At 41.5% G+C, this 22,298-nt stretch overlaps 1 protein-coding gene across 1 annotated transcript in view; it reads left to right on the forward strand.

Moving 5' to 3' along the window:
• SYNE2 (spectrin repeat containing nuclear envelope protein 2) overlaps positions 1–22,298 on the forward strand; it is a 288,966-nt gene that overhangs the window by 207,320 nt on the left and 59,348 nt on the right. The window contains exons 69-85 of the mRNA XM_036246314.1: positions 530–658; positions 1,166–1,287; positions 1,648–1,789; positions 3,704–3,835; positions 5,241–5,393; positions 5,514–5,723; positions 6,866–6,967; positions 7,822–7,941; positions 8,094–8,294; positions 9,589–9,762; positions 11,045–11,176; positions 13,575–13,771; positions 14,910–15,042; positions 16,654–16,836; positions 17,252–17,398; positions 19,047–19,223; positions 21,034–21,189. Coding sequence (XP_036102207.1) covers positions 530–658; positions 1,166–1,287; positions 1,648–1,789; positions 3,704–3,835; positions 5,241–5,393; positions 5,514–5,723; positions 6,866–6,967; positions 7,822–7,941; positions 8,094–8,294; positions 9,589–9,762; positions 11,045–11,176; positions 13,575–13,771; positions 14,910–15,042; positions 16,654–16,836; positions 17,252–17,398; positions 19,047–19,223; positions 21,034–21,189 — 2,610 coding nt within the window. The remainder of the gene's footprint in view (positions 1–529; positions 659–1,165; positions 1,288–1,647; positions 1,790–3,703; positions 3,836–5,240; positions 5,394–5,513; positions 5,724–6,865; positions 6,968–7,821; positions 7,942–8,093; positions 8,295–9,588; positions 9,763–11,044; positions 11,177–13,574; positions 13,772–14,909; positions 15,043–16,653; positions 16,837–17,251; positions 17,399–19,046; positions 19,224–21,033; positions 21,190–22,298) is intronic.

The following is a 22,298-nucleotide window of genomic DNA, read 5'->3' on the forward strand; positions in this document are numbered from 1 at the left end:
TACATCTTGTGAGTAGAGTTTTACTATGTAAGACTTGCTCCCATACTTATGTGGCGGCTATTCCTACGTGGAGGGTTTATATTCACAGAAATAAGACAAGTGGCAGATACATGAGCCATATGGTCCCCCGTTTATCCTAATAGTTTCCTTTAAAAAAAAAAAAAATCTATGTTGTAGACGTAAGGGAAATTTTAATTTACAAACATAATACTATTTCGCCTTTTGATTTATTTATTTTTTTTACTTTGTTCTTAAGGGGGAAAAAAAAAATAGATTTCCAGGCTTTTACTAATTGATTGGATGAAGTAAGTTGATGAAATGATAAGATGATCTCTTCCTCAAACATAGTGGTTTTTGAAGTTGTTATGAAATAAGTACATTAAATCATAGTATGTAATTATATTGAAGAACAGAATGCACTCATTTACTTCATGTAAAATGTTTCCATTCTATAGTCTCATGATCAGAATTGAAATGACATGAGACCTCTTTTTAAATAAGGAATCTACCCTCATACAATTTTTTGCAGCATTCTACCATTCTAAAGAAACCTTCTGAGCATCACAAGGTTCTCCAACCAGATAACCTTTCTGAGTTTGACTCTGTTGTCATGGAAAGGCCACAGTTCAGCAGACACAAAGATTTCCAGCAACAGCAGGTAATGTGAGCCCCTAATAGTTGTGAGGATAAGAATATAGGGAATTTGCCCTTGGAGTGCGTTCTGTGTGCCAATGGAAAGTGTGGTGTGTGGTGATCCTGGGTGTGCAGCAACTCTGAGTTTTGCTTTCGTCGGCCACAGTTGCGGACTTTGGCTACTAACTTGGCTACTTTGTTACCTTGCATCTTATATCAAACAAAGAACGTAGCTTCAGAATGAACTTAGCTGTCACTGCATCACCTCTGGCCCTATTTCAAAATGTGTTGGTATATTTTTGGTGACTTTCTATGTGTGCTCTATGTATAAACAACACTTGGTTGTTGTGTGAAATATTTTAAGAAAGTGTTTGAAAGCTAAAAGATAGTATGAACAAACTAGCAAAAAAGAGAAACGGTAAATAATGATTTAGGACGGAGTTCAAATTCAGATGATCTGAACAAAAGAAACCCTTGGGTAGTAACTGAAAACCTTTATTGATTAGACCATTTGAATAATATTTAATTATAGGTACTGGAGTTGAAACCAATGGAACAGAAAGATTTCATCAAATTCGTAGAATTTAATGCTAAGAAAATGTGGCCCGAGTATTGCCAACAGGATAAAGTTACAACTCAGAAATCATCTGTGAGGTAAAATATTTTTAAAGAGTTGGACATCCAGCCCTGGCCGGTTTGGCTCAGCGGTGGAGCATCGGCCCGCGGTCTGGAGAGACCCGGGTTCAGTTCCCGCTGGGGGCACATGCCTCCGTTGCGTTTGTCCCTGGCCTTGGTTGGGTTGTACAGGTGGCAGCCACTCGATGTGTCCCTTTTGCGTCGATGTTTCTCTCTCTCCCTCTCGCTCCCCACTTTATCTGAACAAAAAAATAGAGTTGGACATTCAGTAGTTGGATGGTTGGGAGAACTAAGAGTATTTCTTGAAAAACATTGTTTGAAGGTAATAACATTTTTGTATGTTGATTCTTCTTTGCACCTGTTGTTTTCTCTTGAAAGCAGGGAGGCATCTAGCCCTGAAAATGATGCTTCAGACTCAGTCTTGTCAACCCGGGGCTGGAATGGGGAGAAGTGGCAATATTTACATCACGAACTCTCAGCAAAAATACAGCAGCCTCTCCCTCAGCGTGTGGAGCCTCAGGTCAGTGTGTTACTGCACGCAGGGTAAATAGGCATGTTTACCTTGGAAAGTCCAACATGCATTCGTTAAATACACAGGGATGTTCTGCGTTATGAAGCAATTTATTTTCAGAAAGCAGAGATGCCAAGTGGGTTTTTCTCTTGGCTGCCCCTTCCCACCCTCCTGAGAATCAGCCTTACTTAAGTGCCCCTCCTTTTGCTTCTATAGCACCCTGGAGTTCCTTGATCATAGCTCTTACTATACTGTGCACCTGTTTATTGGCTGTGTTCCCCATGGGATGGTAGGAGAAGAAAGACCGGGTCTGCCTGATTCACATTTGAATGCCTGGCACAGCACCTGGAACTCATAGAATCTCCATTACTGTGTATCAAATGAATGACGTGTGGACAAAAAAGGGGCCACATACTGAACCGGATGGGCTCGGGGGAGGCCAACGCGGTGGCTTTACAAACGTAGTAACTATATGGGATGGTCTGAACATATCTTTGGAATGTCAGTCTCCTTTCCCAGACCCCTCAGGGCACAAGCTTCACCAGAGCACCAGACAGCAGAACCCCTCATGGTTATCTTGTTCCCCGGATACATCTCTGTGTGCCGTAAATGTTCATTGTTAACTGTGCTCTACCCACCAATGTAAAAGAAGTGTGTGACTCCCTGTTTTGCTCTTTATTCAATCCCAGAGATTTCCCCACTTTGCTTTCTCCCACCCCCTAATCCTACCACCAGTGAATTCCACATTACCCTCCTTACATCTCCTCATCTGATTCTCATGTATCGGATAAGCTGCAAAACTGCCCTTCCCTGGAGCATTTTCTCAACCCAGTCAGATTTTGCCTCCCAACAATTGTCAGTTTGGCTCAAACAAACTCAAACATTTTCTACAGGTTTGGGGACGTTTCTTACATTTACAAAAAGAATGAACAATATACTATGTAGAAAATACTTTAAAAAATAATGCAGTGCTATATGCATGTCATCCATTCATCAAAAGAGCGTTTGGAATCTGCAGTGTGCTGGCCCCTGTGCCAGCAGGATCTGTCCATTGGTACTTCCACCACACACCTTATTGGTGCCATTTCTGGTTTTTCATTGCTGTGCCGACTACTGCTGGATCTCCCCTAGACGGGGGACCCCGGGCAGGAGCATCGTTACTCACGGCAGTCAGGCTTCTGCCTTCAGCCTGGCACTCAGACTCCCCAGGCCACGGTTACTGATGACGTCCCAATTCCCCCGTCTGGTGGGAACTTTTCAGTTCTCCTCTCCTGCAGAGAACCTTATTCGACCAATCAAAGTTGAATCAAACTTGTTGGTAGGGCTTTAGTCTTGATTTCCCGTTCTATACCTGTGACATGTTTAGCGTTCTCTTTCCAAGAGGAGAACGCCATCGGTAGTTCTTTCCCCAAGCAGAGCCCTCTCTCACCCACCCTGTTCTTTTATGTCAGTTTTCCCATTTGAGAAAGATAGTCACTCAGAATCATTCTCCCTCCTGAAGTCACAGCTCATTTTCAGTACTTACTTAGCTTTTCAACAACAAAGTCAAGATACAGATCTGCCCCTGAGGTGACTATGTTTTATTTTAAGAGTTGTCTGTATACCAGGATTTTACTAGTAAATGGGAAGAGAAGCAGCTAACCTGCTAACATGGATAGCATTGCTACTAAGTTGAAAGATTAGTGATTTTTCTAAATATAGCTTGTTTTTCCTTGTTTTGCTGTCTAACTCCCCCAAGTGTCTAAGTGAAGCCTGTCATGACTTTTCCAGCTGTCCAAAGTGTTTAAAATTTCATTGTTTTTTCTTACAAACCAAGAAGGTGACTTGGAAGGTAGCATGCTGATGCTAAGGCATTTGCTATTTTACATTAACACCAGCAACATCTCAAATGGTCTCTCATAGTGTTTTCCCTACTAAAAATAGGTTGCCACAGATATGAGTACTCTACCTAGTGTGAGTGTGTACAACTTTAGATACCCAACAACTGAAGAGCTGAAAACTTACACCACCCAACTTGAAGACCTGCGTCAAGAAGCAAATAATCTTCAGACACAGGTAGCGGCTACACGTTATCTATTTTTCTCATTGCAGTAACAAAAAAGGGACATGTGGGCTTGTAACTTGGTCATAATTTTCTTTACAGACAAATAAGAAAACATAATGGAATGGGTCTTAGAACTGCGAATAGAATGTATCGCTCTTACCAACTCTGACAGATTTAGTAGTGGCTGCCAAGCACCAAGTGCAAGTGCTTCTGAACCTGAGCCCAGGATTAGTAGGAACGAGGATCATGATTGATTAGTGCTGTCTGCATGGTGCTCTGGGGTTGGAAGGGCGAGGAGGGAGAAGGGGGAGGGATCTGCAAGGTTTCCAACCTTGAGTAGGCAGAATGCTGAGTAATGTAGGTACCTGTGAGAGTCCAAATTAGGGTAATTACTAGCTCCTAAATCACTTGTAACTGGTCAAAAATTCAAGGTGATCATGGGCAAAGAAATAGAGGTGGTTCCAACAGCTTGTGCTAAAACTGACCTGTGGCCCTTACACTCCTCAGGGCATAATTGTACAACCTTAGCCCCCCCGCCCCGCCCCTATGGAGTTCTACACCTAAGGGTGGCCTTATTCTTATAATCAGCCCATAAATGACACTTCTAACTCCCCCGTTTCACAGCTCATCCCTTTCCCTTTAACCGAGGTGTAATTGACATACAATGTTACATTAGTTTCAGGTGTACAACATAATGATTTAATATTTGTATATATTATGAATTGCTGACCATAATAAGTCTAATTAACATCCATCACCAAAGTTACAATTCTTTTTCCTTGTGATGAGAACTAAGATCTACTCTCTCAGAAACTTTTAAATATGTAATAAATTATTGTTGACTAGTTACCCCTCTGTACTGTCCTTATTTTTCAGATGTTATACTTCTTTCTAATCAACCCCTTCAGCTTGCTTGAGTTCTTTCCTTTCTCCAGGCCATGCTTGATTTCCTTGACCTTCGTTCTCCTACCTTAAAATGAGGGAGGCAGGAGCAGGGGAGGAGGGGCAGTATGATTTCTCTGGGACCACACTTCCACGTGGATGACCCCACTAGCCAAGTCCTTCATCTTGTGATTTACCTTTTAATTCAGCTTCCTACCTAACACTGAGTTTCCGTTTTTTCTTTCTTCATTTTAAAAACAGGCACAACAGTAAGCCTCTGGCCTGTTCTACCCCTGTACCAGCTACAGATGCTTGCTCGGCCTCTGAGGGGAACAGAGTTGCTTAAACTTGTTTCTCTCAGAGTTGACATTTTAATTTTATTTATTCTCCTACATTGTTCACAAAGTGTTTGAAATGATTAATTATAAAAAAGGGTAACATCAATTGTAAGCCGTAATGGGAACCAGGGGTAATATAGGCAGAGAAGTCAAGGAATCCTAATGATTTTTTTTTTCTTTTCTCCTCTTGATTCAGGAAAACATGACAGAAGAAACATATATACATTTGGATAAAAAATTATTTGAACTATTTCTGACCCTCAGTCAGAGCCTTGGCAGTGCGGAGGAGATGCTGCAGACTCCTGGGCTCTTCAGAGAGGATGTTTGTGCCCAGCAGGTGTACTACGAGGTGGGGAACTTGCACAAGCCCATGTACTGGTCTTTACCAGCCAGCCCCCAGTGTAAACCAGAGCCGAAGCCTCTTCCCCTCTGAGCTCATTCGCTGCCTTCCTGCCTCTCCTCTTTGCAGGCACTGGCTCTTGAGCTGAAGAAACTTTACTTAGCTATGAGCGACAAGAAGGATGATCTTTTGAAAGCCATGACGTGGCCTGGCAGGAATGCCAGCTTGTTCCCCGAGTGTTTGGACAACCTCCAAGTTTACCTGGAGCACACGCAGGCTACCGCTGCGTCCAGAAGCAAGTCCCTGAAAGCTGGCCTCGACTATAACCGCAGTTACCAGGTGGGGTCCGGCGCTCGCCTGTGTGGGCACTGGTTTAGGTTACAGCAGGCACCCCTAGTTCCCATGAGCTAAGGAAAGCGGCGAGGCTTTCTTGCTGCGAAGGTCTTTTGGTTCTGCTGCTCATGGTTGGAGACCATTCGAAAGCCAGGACCTTCCCAAATTCTCGGGTATGAATTTATGTTAAGCTGAAGTACTCTTTCTATCCTGTACTCGGTGCGTGTTGTGTCGGAGGATTTCTAGGTAAGAGGGAGCCATCAAAGTTTTTTAGCAAAGAAACGGCAATTTGTGTATGAGTTATGTAGACTCGTCCGGCAGTTGTCTCGTGGACTGGAGGACAGACTTGAAGCAGGCAGACTAGATGAGAAGTTACTAAAATTGTCAATGAAACAAAGAAGCACAGCACCTCTTGTGGAGGAGTCTTGCCCATAAATCCAAACCTGAACCTGATAAAGCCTCCAGAACTTAAGTAAAATAGACACAGGGAGAAGAACGTGTTAAGCGTCACGGTGGGAGTGCCGTCAGCCAAATCCAGACGGTGGGAAGCTGTGCAGAACAAATGATCCGGTTTCTCCCCACTCTCGCAGAATCCAAGAAACAGAAGAGAGGAGGGGGAGGGGGAGGCGGGGGAGGGCGGGGCAAGCCTGCAGGTTACAGGAGACTCGGGATCCCTGTTAATGCATTGCAACCTATTGGGCCTCATTTAGATCTCAATTCAAGTAAACAAAACAAAAATAAATTATAGGCAATTAGAGAAATGTGAGCCCTGTCTGGACTGTTAATAATCCTAAGGAATTGTTATTGATTTGTGGTATTTTTAAAGGGAGGAGACTTGATCTTTTAGAGATACATACTGAAACATATACTGATGGAATACTGTGATCTCTGGGATTTGCTTTGAAACAATCTGAGGGAAGAGAGGTTACATCGAGTCAGGAGGGCTCCAGGGAGACACAGAGGAGAGATGAGCAGCCACAAGTCAGTTAAAGCTGGATCGTGGCGATGCAGGGATTTCTCTATTTTGGTGTATGTTTGCAATTTCTGATGGCATACAAATTAAAGGACAACTGAATCTTTTTTAAAAAGTTATTATTGAAGCCCTAAATGAAATTTTCACTGTTTCTTGGATTTCTCTTTTTGTACAGAATGAAATAAAGCGATTATATGATCAACTTATTAAGAATAAAACATCTTTACAACAGTCTTTGAATGAAATTAGCGGCCAGAGTATTGATGAACAGCTTCAGGTAATCAAGTCAGCATCTGCCTTCACCGCGGACCGAGAGTCTCGGGTTTGAGCTGCGCTTCTGAGCCGCCTCCCTTGCAAGAGGTGGCAAGGCTTCAGTCAATAAATAACAGTGAAAACACTGATGTTGGCCTTTAGAAACATCTCTTCAGTAGTACTTTGTGAAGTGTAACTCAGAATAACAGACCATTGTCACCTGTCACCTGGGCAAAATGATAAGTGTGTGCATGCTGGGAGGTAGCACCCGTACCCTGTTGGTAGGGATGCTGGCCTGGACTGACTCAGAGTTCAGAGTTTTCAGCGTAATTTATTCAGCAAGTATTAACCGAGGACCTACTGTGTTTAGGCACTGCTCTAGGTGCTGGGATGCACTGATATGAAGGAAATAAGCGTATATAAAGATAAATGTGTATGTAGATATTCAAGGATGGACCAGGCAGCACTGCTTGAATTAAAAAAAAAACCTCTGCATAGCCCACAAGTTCTTTAAGAACAGACTGTTACAAGCATAGTGTGCAGCCTTGTAATGGCAAACCATGTGTCTGGAAGGAGCCAGACATGTTTGTGCTGATTTTAGATGCTGAGGGTCTAAGTGAGCCGTGCAAACTGCAGAATAGAAGGATGTGTGCAGTTCAGTGTGTTTAAGGACGTGCACTTGTGTCCCTGCTGGTACGTGATGAGAACGCATTAGGAACCAACTGGCAATTGTGGATCTGGGGGGAGAGCTGGAGGTGAGGGAGTTTCGAAAAGTGGGTCTTTCATTTTCCCTTCACTCTTCACTGTTTAATTTTTAAACAAATATATACACTTCCCTAACTTATTTAAAGTGTTTTCCTTTTTGCATTGTCTCTTTAGAAAGCAGATGCATATACAGTGGAGCTGCAGAACTCTGAGAGCCGAGTAGCAAAGCTCAGAGCCGAAGGGGAGAGGCTTCATTTACCTTATGCTCTGCTCCAAGAGGTTTACAAATTAGAGGTATGTCTGAGCAGAAAACATTCAAGCAGTGAATTCTTGTGATTCTTTATAAGGAGTAAAATATTTTTCCTCCTGCCAAGGGAGTTTAGATTTGTTCCTTTGATTACGTTCATGGTTGGATGAAAACGTGCACACCTGCTCCTTCTTTTCAGGATGTGCTTGACAGTATGTGGGGTATTCTGAGAGCCAGGTACTCAGAACTCAGCAGCCCTTTCATCACTGAGAGCCAGCAGGATGCTCTGCTACAAGGCATGGAGGAACTGGTGAACACTGGGAAGGACAAGCTTGCTCGTGACCACTTGCAACAAGCGAAAAGTAAAGATGCCTTACAGGCTCAAATACAGAATCACAAGGTGAGACACACGGGTCGGAGCATGTTTTCATAGATGAAGTTTCTCTAAGTTTGAACAGAGAGCATCCATTTTCTTCCTTGGGGAAATATACTTCATTCCTTCTTTTAACAGACGTCTATTAGAATGCGTACTGTGGCTGGAGCCCTGCTAAGCTCTAAGAATATGATGGAGAATGAAAGCAGACGCAGTTCCTTAACATTTGTAGAACTTTTAGTTGATGGTGAAGACATTTGTCAAGGAGTCAGTCAGACAAATTTAAAAATAAAATTGGGATACATGCTTTGAGAGCATTTAATAGAGGAAATTTAATTTGGGAGGTTAGAAAAGGCTTCCTGAGAGCTGAGATCTAAAGACATGTTATTTAAATATATAAATGTATAGCTAGTATAATGTTACAGTAAACCCTTTAGCTTTTCATTTATTTCATTAAACAAAATCTCATGATCACCAACAAAAGACGTGCAGTGACAATAAACTATGTAAGACTTAGTTCCTTCCTCCAACAAGCCTAAGTCAAGGCCTTTGATAAGTAGACCGTAGTCTAAGAAATTCAGAGGTAAATATGTATAAAGGATGGAGGGGAAGAGGTGAAAATAATATCAGTTGATGGGCCCTGTGCTAGCTGCTTCTTAAACTCTCCCTGTATCCTTCATGGGGAATCAGAGAAGGGACTCACCTAGAGGTTCCTCCAGGTTAGAGAGCACAGCTCTTATAAAGGGAGAAGAACCATGTGAAAGAAAACTTTCCCCAGTAAAGGCTCTTAAAGTGCCATTCTGGGGGCCTTTATATACCTGGATCCCAAAAGGTCCCATTAACAAATTCCCTTTATTTAGCCATTTTATTGAGTAGAAGTTAAGAGTCAGAGTTTAGGAACCCCGGCTGTTGAATATGTGGGCTCCTTGGGATAACACATCTATCTATCCAACTTATTGTCTTGAAATTAATCAGCCATATTATTATCTACCTTCTTGTGAAGTTTCTTAAACCTTAGAATAACCAATTTAGGAAGATCTCACTGGAAATTCAAATTAACTAATAATGGTTACCCTTTGACATGGACTTTTTTATGGAAAATATTACTTAGGATGGTTTTTCTTTATGATTTGTTAAAATGGCATTAATGCTCAAATATTTAAGGGACACGTGGTTTTCTTTTTGTTTTCTCGTGTGTTTTACTCTACATGGCTATCCTGGGATTTGGTGTTAAAAAAGCAAATGTAGTAGTATAAAAAGTTAAAGTAACTTGGTTTTGAAGATTTTACAGTGCAGAAATATTAAAACCTCCATTTCACAGCTTTTTTTCCAGAAGCTTGCTGCTGACCTGCTATTAATCCAAACACAGTCCCACAAGATGCCTCCTTCTTTATTGCAAAAGAGAGAGACATCTTGGGCAGAACAAATGAAAGAAGTTAAATTACTAGAAGAAAGGTCACTCCAGTGTGGGCTAAAGCTGCAGAGTTTGTTGCAGGTATTTGGGTTACATAAACTTTGTACTCCGCCAGGAATTCCGGATTGTCAGTCACTACATTAGGTGTCAAACACAAATATCTAGATGACACCAAGCAGTGATGAAATGGGAACAACAGTGAGGAACGTGGAACTGTTCTGGTTCTGACTGCTCCTCCCTGGATGGAATATTAGGTGAGGTTTCTCACATGTCAGTTAGGGATGGCACAGCATCTTTCTACCTTCGAGGTTTGTGAAGTGCACACAAAGCAGCACGTTGAAATCCTGAAGGAGACCATTTGGATGAAATAGTCACTGGTTCAGAAACTGCACTTCCTGAATCAGATGATCTTTCTGTTGCTGAAGCGGATTCATGACAACCTTGTCCAGATTCCAAGAAAAAAATTAATCTCTTTCTTAATTTTAAAATTTTCTCCTGTAACTTTTTAAATGCAGTGGATGCTAGCACCTGAAGGAAATAAACAAAAAGCAAGGAAACATTCAATTATATAATGTGATATGATATGGTGTTATTTTATGCTACTAAAATTTTCTAGTTAGTGTGTCAGATGGATATTATAATATTTCATGGCATCAAAAATAAGACTTTATGATCCCAGTGAGTGCCCCTAATAGTCAAGTGACCCACTATTTCAGTATATATGAGAATTAGCAACATATACTATTGAGTGTCCATAAGTTGGCTCTGTGATGTGTGGAGACCCTAGAAGGGGGCTTCTGTGGGAACAGAGAGCCAGGATAAGACACGATTCTGACGAAGGCGATACTGCGCCTCCAGATGAAGGGTAAGCAAGCCACCACCACCTCAAACGGTGAGAGGATGCTTTAAGCACCATGGTAGGGTGATGTTCGTGGACGGGGTGGGGGCAGGCAGGAAGGAAGCAGTCTAACAGGAGCTTCTGTTGAGAAGCTTTCAAAGTGAACCCTTTGCTTTTGCAAATGCAAGAAGGGGTTCTCTCGTGTCTCAAAAGCCTCCGCTATGGTGTCTGCTGAGAATATCATTTTAACATAATCATTCCAGTCCCAACTCAGTTTGACGAGACAAACGTAAAATGCTAATGTCAACTGGATTTTTTTAAAACCTTCTCCACAATGGCAGTGGGATTTCCATTAGACACTAAGCTCTTAACTAGAGTGGGTTATGTCTCTCAGAACCCCCTAGAATCTGTGCTTTAATTTTATGTACGTCTCAGAGTTCATTTTCAGTTTTATGATTAATTTTGTCATAGTCTGGATTTAAGTAAGAGGTCTCCTATTGTGGTTTTATGTTCTTGATTCTCTAGAAATGGGAAGAATTTGATGAAAACTATGCATCTCTTGAGAAGGACCTGGAGATCCTTGTATCTACATTGCCCTCTGTGAGTTTGGTGGAAGAGACAGAGGAAAGATTGGTGGAAAGGATTTCACTTTATCAGGTACTTTGCTTCTACTTAGGCTGTCAAAAGCATGGTCTGTAGTACTTCGTGTGTGTATGTGAGTGGTGTGGGATTTTGAACTTTAAACATTTTCTTGTGTAACTTTTAGTACTGTTATCAAAGTGTGTGTCTCAGATTTTGATGCCACAGAAAAGATAAAGCCTTAAAATCATTTTTGAGTGGCACTGAGAACATGGCCGACAAGGTGAAAACGAGTTTCAAAATCTCAAGTTTTGCCCTGCCTGGCGTTGCCCAGTGGTTAGAGTGACGGCCCGAGAACTGTAGGGTCACTGGTCCGACTCCAGTCAAGGGCATGTACCTGGGTTGCAGGTTCAATTCCCAGCCCCAGTTGGGAGGAACTAATTGATATGTCTTTCTTACATCGATGACTCTCCAGCCCCTGTCCTCCTCCCCCACCTTTCTCCTAGTCTCTCAAAATCAATGGAAAAAATGTCCTTGGGGGAGGATTAACAATAACAATAAAAAACTATTAAGTTTTCACTTTAGATTGTAAGTAAAGAGAATCTGAATTATGTGCCCAGAGGTAGTTATCACATACCAAGTTTAAAACTTCAAAGCCAGGTTCGTTGCCTGAGTAGACTGGATGGGAAATGAAAGTGTGGCATACTTGGGAGGGTCCTGCCATTCCTCAGAGGCATTTAAGCTCCTGCTGGAAACATACTCCAGAGGTTCGAACGCTGTTCAGTTCTCTAAACACCTAGGAAGCTACAGCTGACCTCTTGGCCATCTTGTTGTATGGAGCCTGTCTCTAAGGTAAATAAATGTCAGTCTTCCGTAGGCAGGCAGCTGCCGTTTGGATGTTTGTTAGCCGAGGGAGACAGAAGGTGCACCTGCACAGCTCAAAGAATGCAGTTGCAAACAGATAGCATTTTAAACCTCATTCTATTAAAAAAAAAAAAACCAGTTAAAATTAGCCAAACTAATATAAGCCTGATTATTTTCCAAGAAGTGACTATATCCCTTAAAATGTAACCTGTGATTCTATTAAAAATGAAATCATTATTCTAAGACATTTAAATAAATTTGCCAGACTAAAAGACGCCTTGTAAAGCCACCTTCTCGCAGACTTCTCAGGGTCGTTTTCGGCCTTGTGTCTCGATGAGTGCAGGTCTGTGGATGTGGAACGTCGGTGTCAGTGGTGTGTCCTCGAGTCAAAACAGACCTGTGTTCCAAAGCTGGCTCGGAACCACACGGGCCGAGTGACCAGTGCAGTCTGACTCCATGTACGAAACGGGAAAATTAAAACTTATCAGGGATGCTCTAAAGATGGACAGTCTCCCACTGAAGGCTTAGAAAATTAGAACCTTTCTCTTTTTTTAAACTAATGTTGGACATTTTATTCTAGCCTGCAGGCTGGGGCAATGGGATGGGGAGTCACAAATGCGAGTGACAGGAAGGACATTGGAAGTAAAATTTTGGGCTTTAAAAAGGCTTAAGTCAATTGGAAAATGGCAAAAGTTCTACTTTGATCATAATTTATTTTTAAAGATTAAATTTAAATAGCTGTCAGGATAAATGTCATTATCTGAACCCAGCAATGGAAGATAATTGCCTTAGACAGAGTTCTCTTCAGGGGGTCATTGTGTTCACAGTTGTGGAGAATTTTATTTTTCTTCCCAATAAGTTTTGTTAATGATGTGCTGTCTGCTTTAAGTTAGTCTCCTGACGTCTTCATTTCTCCCTTACTGAATCTTGACATTTAGAAGACTCTGGAAATGAAGTTTTCCCTCCTAGTTGGGTCTAAAGGATAATAAAGAAATATTTTCTTATTGAGCCCCTTCCTATCTAGGCTGCAATATAGCAGGCTCACAGGGACCAGGCAGGAGGACAGAACTAGGCCCCTGAGTGGTCTGTAGTGAGGGTGGTGGGGACTGGGCGGAGGGGGCTGGAGAGAGCAGGCTCTTCGGCAGGAGGCTGTGGCTGCCCCATGTCACCCCACGAGAATACAGACCCCGGTGGCTCGATCTTCCAGTTTTCCCAGAGTCGCAGGAAACCCCGATTTCTATGTAAAATTTCCTACGTTTTCAAAATAATCTTCAGGTCACACAAAACCTGTCTACAAACAGATGTGCCCCGTATGTAGACTGCTGGCTTTTTAAATTTTTAAATAGGTCTGTGAATTTGTTTTCTGTGTATATGGCTAAGTCTGTAGATTTAATCTGTGCAGTAGAAATACATTAGTCGGAAACTGTCATTGTGAAACGTGATCAATAAACCATCCATCCTGTTTGTCTAGCCAGACTGCAGGGTTCTTGAGGGTTAGGAATGGGGTCATGTTTCTTCAGTAGACTCGACTGTAGGTCTTTTATGAAGTGTCTGTGAGTAGATTGCTTGTTTCATTTTGAAATAATTCATTCTATGACTTGACTTTTATTAGCAAATAAAAAGAAACATTGACGAGAAGCATGCCCGGCTTTACCAGACTCTGAATGACGGCAAACGGCTGGCGGCGTCGGTGCGCTGTCCTGAACTGGAGGGCCAGACCGCAAGACTGGAAGAGCAGTGGTTGTCCCTGAACAAAAGAATCGACCATGAGCTGCACAGGCTGCAGACGCTGCTCAAGCACCTGCTCAGGTGTGTTTTCCGAGGGATCGACTGGCGTCACATTTTGCTGTGGAGAAAGACCTCAGGGATTCTGAAGCCCCTGGGTTTCATGACCTGGTTCCCATTGTACAGTTTCTTTCTGACCATCTAAGGGAGCCAGGTCCCTCTTCTGGGCTCCATGGGATCTGGAGGCTCGGATACTGGTGTGCTAGACTCAGGTTAATATTATAATCAGTTCTGTGGAAGCTAGGAATTACAGAATTATACACGTGACCTTTATGGCATGATATTGCTCTTTCCTCTTCCAAAAGTTTTTTTTTTTAATCCTCACCCGAGGACGTTTTTCCATTTTTTGTACAGACAGAGTGGGAGGGAGAGAGAGGAAGAGAGAGAAAGGGAAACATCGATGTGAAGGGGACACAAACTGCAACCGAGGTACATGCCCTTAGTGGGAACCGAACCCGGGTCTCTCCAGACCACAGGCGGACGCTCTAACCGCTGAGCCAAACTGGCCAGGGCTCCTCTTCCAAAAGTTTTAAAACTTAAGAGAAATTAAATAATTTTAACTAACAGGATAGTTTGAGAAAGACTTTGGAGTTCTTCGGAGACTTTTTTTGCTTAGTTGATAAAATCTAGAATCCCTTGGGGAAAGGAGAGAACATAGAACATTTAAACCTCATTCTCCTCCCTCAAGGGGCTGTCTTAACCTAAGGAAGTTTAAAAGTTACAAAAGGGAATTTGCTTGGGTAAACTATCAGATAAATATGTTGGCATCTGGGCAACTGAACTTTGCTGTTACATAACTTATACAAACGCTGATTATATTTTTACTATTAACACATCTATAAGGGGACATTTGATGGATAAAAATCTGTCCTTACCCTATGCGTTTACTTTTGTGTAGCTTTAATAAGAAATTTTAAAAAGAATGTTTTAGGCTTTAAAATGCCTCTTTCTTCTTGATTAGTCATAATGGAGAGAGTCATAAAAATGCCAGGAGCATCAGGTTTGAGATAAAATGATACACTCCTTATAAACATGATGATTTTCTGAATAATGGGGCTGATGAACACAGGAACACATACAGTACAATAAAAAGAAAATATGCAGGTGATGCACATCATCAAGAGTGTTTCTAATTTTCTTTCTCTCACTTTGCTCTTGGTAGTTATAACAGAGATTCGGACCAGTTAACCAAGTGGTTGGAATCTTCTCAGCAAACTCTGAACTACTGGAAAGAACAGTCTCTCAATGTGTCTCAGGACTTGGATACAATCAGAAGCAACATAGACAGTTTCTTTGTAAGTTGTAATAGAATATGCTCAGATAATAATCGGTCAGAAATAAATATCGGGAAAATGTTCAGGGCTGCTGTGATAGTCTCCGTAATCGTTTGTGGATAAGGAATAAGATTGTAGCAGCTGCATTCTCCAGACACAGAACTATTTGTATATACTGCTTATTTATGCATTTATAATAATGAAGTATATTTTTATTTTTATATTTTTTTTCTTTATTGATTTTAGAGAGAGAGGAAGGGAGAGGGAGAGAGAGAAATATTGACGAGAGAACATCAATTGGCCGCCTCCTGCATGCCCCCTACTGGGGATTTGGCCCACAACCTGGGCATGTGCCCTGACCAGAAATTGAGCCAGTGACCTCTTGGAGCATGGATCGATGTTCAACCACTGAGCCACACCAACTGGGCATGAAGTATATTTTTAATTGACCCTATGACATATATATAAGTTTAAAACTTGCTCTGAGATGGGGTATGTTTAACAAATGAAAATAATAATAACTCTCCTACCCCCACAAAAACCAGAGGAGTATTAAGTCATAAATGTTAATGTTAATAAACACATAGTTTTAAATTATATAGACCTGATATTTCTTCTAAAATGTTGTTATTCTAGCCATGGCTGAGTAGCTCAGTTGGTTAGAGCATCGTCCCCATAGACCAAAGGTTGTGGGTTCAATCTCTGGTCAGGGCACATACAAGAACCAACCAATGAATACATAAATAAGTGGAACAACAAATTGATGTTTTTCTTCCTCTCTAAAATCAATACATTTTTAAAAAAATGTTATTGTCCTATTGTTTTGAGATGTTTCTTAAAGGAAAGTATTACTTTTGCAATATAAATTATAGTCCAGCCTGTGTGGCTCAGTGGTTGAGCGTTGACCCATGCACCAAGAGGTCACTGGTTTGATTCCCAGTCAGGACACATGCCCCAGGTTGGGGACCTGATCCCCAGTGGGGGTATGCAGGAGGCAGCCAATCGATGTTCTCTCTCATTGATGTTTCTATTTCTTCCCTTCTTCTCCCTTCCTCGCTCTCTTTAAAATCAATAAAGGGAAAAAAATTTTTTTAATTACACTTTTGAAAACTTTAAGTATTTTCTCTTTGCATTTTTCATATTTTATAGCTATGATTCACTTTGGTATTAAAATATAGATATTTTAAAATATACTTTAAAAACCTATAAGTGCACAGGAAAGATATCAAATATATTAACAATTTGTTGCATTTAGTTTATTTAATATGAACTTTGTTGTGCCCCATGCCTTCTTTTTTAAAGTTGAAATAATGATTTGTCTTTTAAAATATTAATCCAGTAGCTTGTAAGCCATTCAAGGGGCAGGAGTTTCACCTTTTTGGTTTCCTTCCACATGTCTAATGTCTGGAACAGTGTGTGACCCTTCATAGGGAAAGTGCATTTGTGACACGCTCGTGTGTGCGCACGCGCTCACATGCACACACATACATGCATATACATCCACATACAGATATTATTTGAGTTGAATCCAATTATTTTGTTTTGGACTCTAACCAGTTACTCTGGCTCTTGGCTACCCTGTTCTATATTTAAGTTTTTAAGGGTTCTAACTTTTAAAACTGTCTCCTCTAGGAGTTTTCAAAGGAACTCGATGAAAAGTCCTCCCTGAAGACCGCGGTTCTAAGTACCGGGAACCAACTTCTTCATCTTAAAGAAGCGGATACGGCTGCACTGAGAGCTTCGTTAGCACAGTTTGAGCAGAAGTGGACAGTGCTCATAACTCAACTTCCAGATATTCAAGAAAAGCTTCACCAGGTAAGTATTTAAAGACCCAGCATTTAAATTAGCATTCACTTGTTAGCTCACAACTATTTTAAAATTCTTTCTTTGACTCAATAATTTACATTGACACTACCTATTTTTCCCTGGCACCACTGAATATAGGTCTTAATTACTGGACTCTCCTCCAATGGGATCTTTCTTGAGAGAGAAATCAGGCTTAATTACTTTATTTCCCAGTTTATCTGCACCACTGTGTTAGTTTGTATGAAGGTCATTGTCATTGTTTTGGGGTCGTTTAGTCTCAGCCTGAATTCTGGGTTTGTTTTTGTGAGCAACCTACATAATTATGTAGCATGACCTTTTATCAGACCAGATAGCATCTTCAGCAATGCCGTGATTCATTTTGTTAACTGCAGGTAATTAAATGGAAATCATTTTGTCCTTGTAGCTTCAGATGGAGAAATTGCCGTCTCGTAAAGCAATCACAGAGATGATTAGCTGGATGCACAATGTGGAACATCAGACTGCAGGTGAAGACTCCGAGCCTTCACTGAGAACCGCATCTCAAGTTAAAAACCGTCTACAGAAGTACAAGGTAATTATCCGAAAGGAGCCAGAAGTCTTATTTCATCAAATAAGAAGGCAAGACGATCGGAGGGGAAATTCTAAACAAAGAAAAACATGTCGGATATAATTTAGAAAAACTAATTCGGGGGGGGGGATGGGGTGCTGGATGGTTCTTAAGAAAGAGGATTTAGTAGACTTGTTCTTACTCTGCTTAACTTCCCGCAATAGCTCTCATCACCCTCGGACAGTATTCAGTCGCCTGTCCAGCCTCCTGGTCTCATTCCCCCATACAAACTCCGGGCTCGGCCTGAGCACAGTGACTTGTGCTCCCTCAGCTGCGCTGGTGCTCTCCCTTCTCATGCTTTTCTACATGCTCACCTTCGCCGACACCCCCGTGCCCCCCACTTACCTGTAGAAATCCTCCTGGTCATCCTTCAAGAGTCAGCTCAAGTATCTTCTCATTTGGAAATCTACTCCTGACTCTCCCTGCTGCATTAGTTTACTTTCAGGGATTAGGTGTCTCCACGGCACTATCAGTGGCTCCTACCAAATGGTATTATAATTATTTGCTTGGTTGCCTGTCTCCCCCCCTTGACAGCTTTTTCAGAGCAGAGGCTGTGCTTCACCTCCCTGAAATAGCACACCTAGCCCTGTGCCTGGCAGCCAATAGGTGTTAAGTAACTGAGCTTTGAATAAGAGAATAAGTTGATACAGGGAAATCAGTGTAAGGAAAAGTTGATATCCTACCAATAGATATGAATGTGGCTTTGTCTGTGATACTTGATTTCAAGTAGATTTAAGTAATATTGAACAAGCCACACAGAAACATTTATTGTGTGCCAGGCATAGTGTTCGCCCCTAGAAATAGAGATGAATGAAGACCCTGGTCATTGTTGCTGGCTCAAGCCTCTGGTGGGCAGAAGATGAATGGCTTAATCACAAACATGATGTTGGCAAGGATTTTATTTTTGTATTCTATCCCATGCTAACTTCATGAGTAGCAGAATCTTTAGAGGATCCATGGTAATGTATTCTTGCAGACTCTAGTAACCTAGCATGTAACACCTGGTTTTCCCCTTTGGATATCTCCTGAGGAAGTTCTGGAACTTGCCAGAATAAACTCAACAAGTTGCAGGCTTGACAGAAATGTGTTTGGTCCTAGGTGTCTTTAGGGTTGCTGTATCACTTAAAGTCATCCAACCAGGCAGCCAAGACCATCCCCAGAGAAACATAGAAGCTGCCTAAACTGGTCAAGTTCCCTGAAGGTGTTCTGGGTGTTCTGGGAGTCTTAACTTCCGCTTTCCCCCGCGTCATTTCCACGAGCCCGCAGGATGGCTCTGAATTCCCGGGTAGCTCTCAGGTAGCCCCTCACAGGAACCCTCCATTAGTCCCTGGGTCCTGACTGTGGTTCAGATGATGCAGCCACCACACTGTGCTGCCTATGACTTTTCAGTCTTTTTGGAAGCAGTGAGTCCGTCTGTTCCCAGGAATGTGGAATTTCTAAAAAGCCTCTCCACTCAGATAAAGCAGACCACTGATGGGGGAGGTTTGAGAAGGTAGACCAGAACTCCTGACAGGTGCCCCTTGGTTAGTGGATGAGAGCTCGGAGCCTTCTTGAGTGCACCAAAGGGGAACTCCAGTTCATCTCACCATCTTGTTTGTTTGTTTTGTTTTAGGAGTTTCGAATGGAAATGGACTATAAACAATGGATAGTCGACTTTGTTAACCAGTCATTACTGCAGTTAAGCACCTGTGATGTAGAAAGTAAGCGCTATGAAAGAACGGAGTTTGCAGAACACCTGGGAGAGATGAACCGCCAGTGGCACCGGGTACACGGAGCACTAAATAGAAAGGTGTGCTCTCACCTCATTCCGATGCAGGGTGTGGCTTTTGCAAAATACCACTCTCTGAAAAACTTGCAAAGACATTCACATAGTTCATTTCCAGTGTGGCCTAATGATCATCGTGATAGCCCTTAATATGTTTTAGCATTCTCCATAAGAGAGTATGAAAGTAGTTCTTTGGAGATTTCTTAGTGGAAACTTGAGTTAGGCAAGTGAAGAGGATAAATTTTTATTTAAGATGTCAAGTATTATGTGAGGCTACTAACTGGTCAGAGATTTTGACATTTTCTGTGAAAGTAGATATTCAAAAGCGGCAAAGTATTTCCATTTGAAAAAGATTATAAAAAGGAAGAAAAATGTATGTGGCCTTTTTTGTAGATTTTTATTTCATGACTGAAAAGATTAAGAGAACATATTCCTGGAAAAATATTTAATCTTTGTATGTAATTGGTAGGGACAATCAGTTGATTTCTTTATTGTGTAGAGAATGCATACAAATGGATTTATACAATTAAAGATTCAAGTATGTGATAAACAAAAACATGAATTCACAAAAAAGAAAACTATAATCAACAAATTGTTATCAGACATTTAAAATAAACATTAATGTAGCATTACCCCCTTCTTAAATTAGAAGAATTTAATAAGATAAAGATAAAAGCCCAAGGCTATCACATTCACACATTTCAGATAATGGCTTAAATACCCTTTTGGAAAATATTCAGAAAATTCAAGAACCATAATTATCATCTTATCTGTTTTATCTCTTAACCCAGCAGTCCACCTCTTAAACATTTATCATATATAGCCTCTCAAAAAGGGAAAGATATGTGCACAAAGTATTAAATTCACAATTATACTGGGGAAAGTTGAATGCCTTAATTTTCTAACTACAGAGGAATAATTAATCAAATTATACTGTGTCCATTCAATGAAATATTGGGCAGCCTTTTAATAAAGCAAGCATCCATGACATATTAGAAAACAAATACAAATTTTACACACACACACACACACACATATGCATATGTAAATATATAATATTGTATATGTATGTATAATATATAATATTGAGTGTTAGCATGATTTTATTTTGTTCAGATATTATAGAACTTTTTAAAAAAATCTTTTTTCTTTATTAATTTTTAGAGAGAGAGATAGAAACATTGATGAGAGAGAACATCAATTGGCCATCTCTTGCATGTCCCCCACTGGGGATTGGGCCCACAACCTGGGCATATGCTCTGACCAGGAATAGAACCTGCACCTTCTTGGTGCATGGGTCGATGCTCAACCACTATGCTACACTAGCCAGGCTAGAACTTTTTTTTTTATTAATCCTCATCTGAGGATATCTTTCCATTGATTTTTAGATAGAGTGGAAGGGAGAGAGGAAGAGGACGGAGACACATCTATTGGTTACCTCCCACCAAACCCCAATTTCCATTTGGGGCCAGGGATCGAACCTGCAACCCAGGTGCATGCCCGTGACCGAGAATTGAACACCCAACCTTTCGGTCCACAGGCCAACACTTTTTAACTGCTGAGCCAAACTGATCAGGGCCAGATATTATAAAACTTTAAAACAGACAGCTTTCTTAGCAGATTAGGGTTCATTTGAAATGTTAGAATTATTTTTTAAAGAGGATTTAAATTCTGTTTTCTGATTTGTAAATTTCTGTTACAAAAGTTATTGGGAAATCTTACACCTACTAAAAATCTCAGAAGAAAAATATGCTATTTAAAACATCATATCATGACATTTACATTTTAAAGCATGTGGCTTAAAATAAGAACTGGTCTTATTCAACACTTGTAGATACAACATTTAGAACAACTTTTGGAAAGTATCACTGAGAATGAAAACAAAATACAGATTTTGAACAACTGGATGGAGGCGCAAGAGGAGAGACTGAAAACTTTGCAAAAACCTGAAAATGTGGTCTCGGTGCAGAAGGTGCTCCTGGATTGTCAGGTGAGCCGAAGCACCTGCCCAGCGCAGGGTGGGCTCTCCAGTCCGCGCAGGGCGAGCCGTGGTCGCTTCTTGGGACTTGCCTCCAAATCCCCATGTACTCACTTTTTTATGCCAAACAGATCATTATTCATGGTTGTTTTCTCCATGGTAAAGAGAACAAAGTATTTTTCATAGTTATTGATATTCTTAAGAGGTGTTAAGGAAAAAATGTTCAAAGGGAATTTTGACGTAGATGTTTTCTAATTGTTGCATCTTTTTAACTGTTGGTTTTTTGTGTTTTTTTTGTATATTGATTTTTAAAGAGGAAGGGAGAGGGAGAGAGAGACAGAAACATCGATGAGAGAGAACATCAACTGGCTGACTACCTCCTGCATACCCCGTACCGGGGGACCGGGCTCACAACTCGGGCACGTGCCCTGACTGGGAAGTGAACTGGTGACCTCTCAGTGCATGGGCCGATGCTCAGCCACTGAGCCACACTGGCTGGGCTGTTATGTCTTTTTTCAAATGTACCAAACATTCACAAAATGACTCCAAAATTTCACTGATTTGGGGTATTTCATACTGTTTCTCCAGAGGACTGCTTGTCCTTTGGAACCACTGTCTAAATCACATTTGGGCTTGAGGATGTTGGCCGTGCCCTTTTTTGTTTAGTTGTCTGTGGGATGCCCTTGCCCAGATGGAGGTTAGTCCTCCGTCCGCGCTGCCCTGATTGTGCTCCTCCCTGTCCCTGTGGCTGCGGATGGCGCAGGGTCTGCTGCTCTGCACCTTCTGCCTGGAGCTGAGCACCACTCGTCCGACCCACTTCTGCTTAGAAAGTTACAGAATGGTGCTGGATGATACCGGAGCAGCGGCGCCACTCTAAGAGAGCTCTCCCATGGTCCTGTCCTGTCCTGACTTCCCACTAGCCACTCCACTTTAGCATTTTTGTAGACACCTCAGACCCAACATGGCTCGTGGCTGGAAGCCTACATCCCACAGCTCAGTGCTCCGTCCCCGACAGGCCACCCTGGTTTCACTTGAGTTCCAAGCTGTGCACAATGTGGGGTATCGTCACTATTTTCCAGTTGAGAAAATGCGAAGTTGGGGGTTTAATGAACTTAAATGCC

This window comes from Molossus molossus, unplaced genomic scaffold, assembly GCF_014108415.1.
Source record: "Molossus molossus isolate mMolMol1 unplaced genomic scaffold, mMolMol1.p scaffold_m16_p_1, whole genome shotgun sequence".
NCBI classification, from domain to species: Eukaryota; Metazoa; Chordata; class Mammalia; order Chiroptera; family Molossidae; genus Molossus; species Molossus molossus.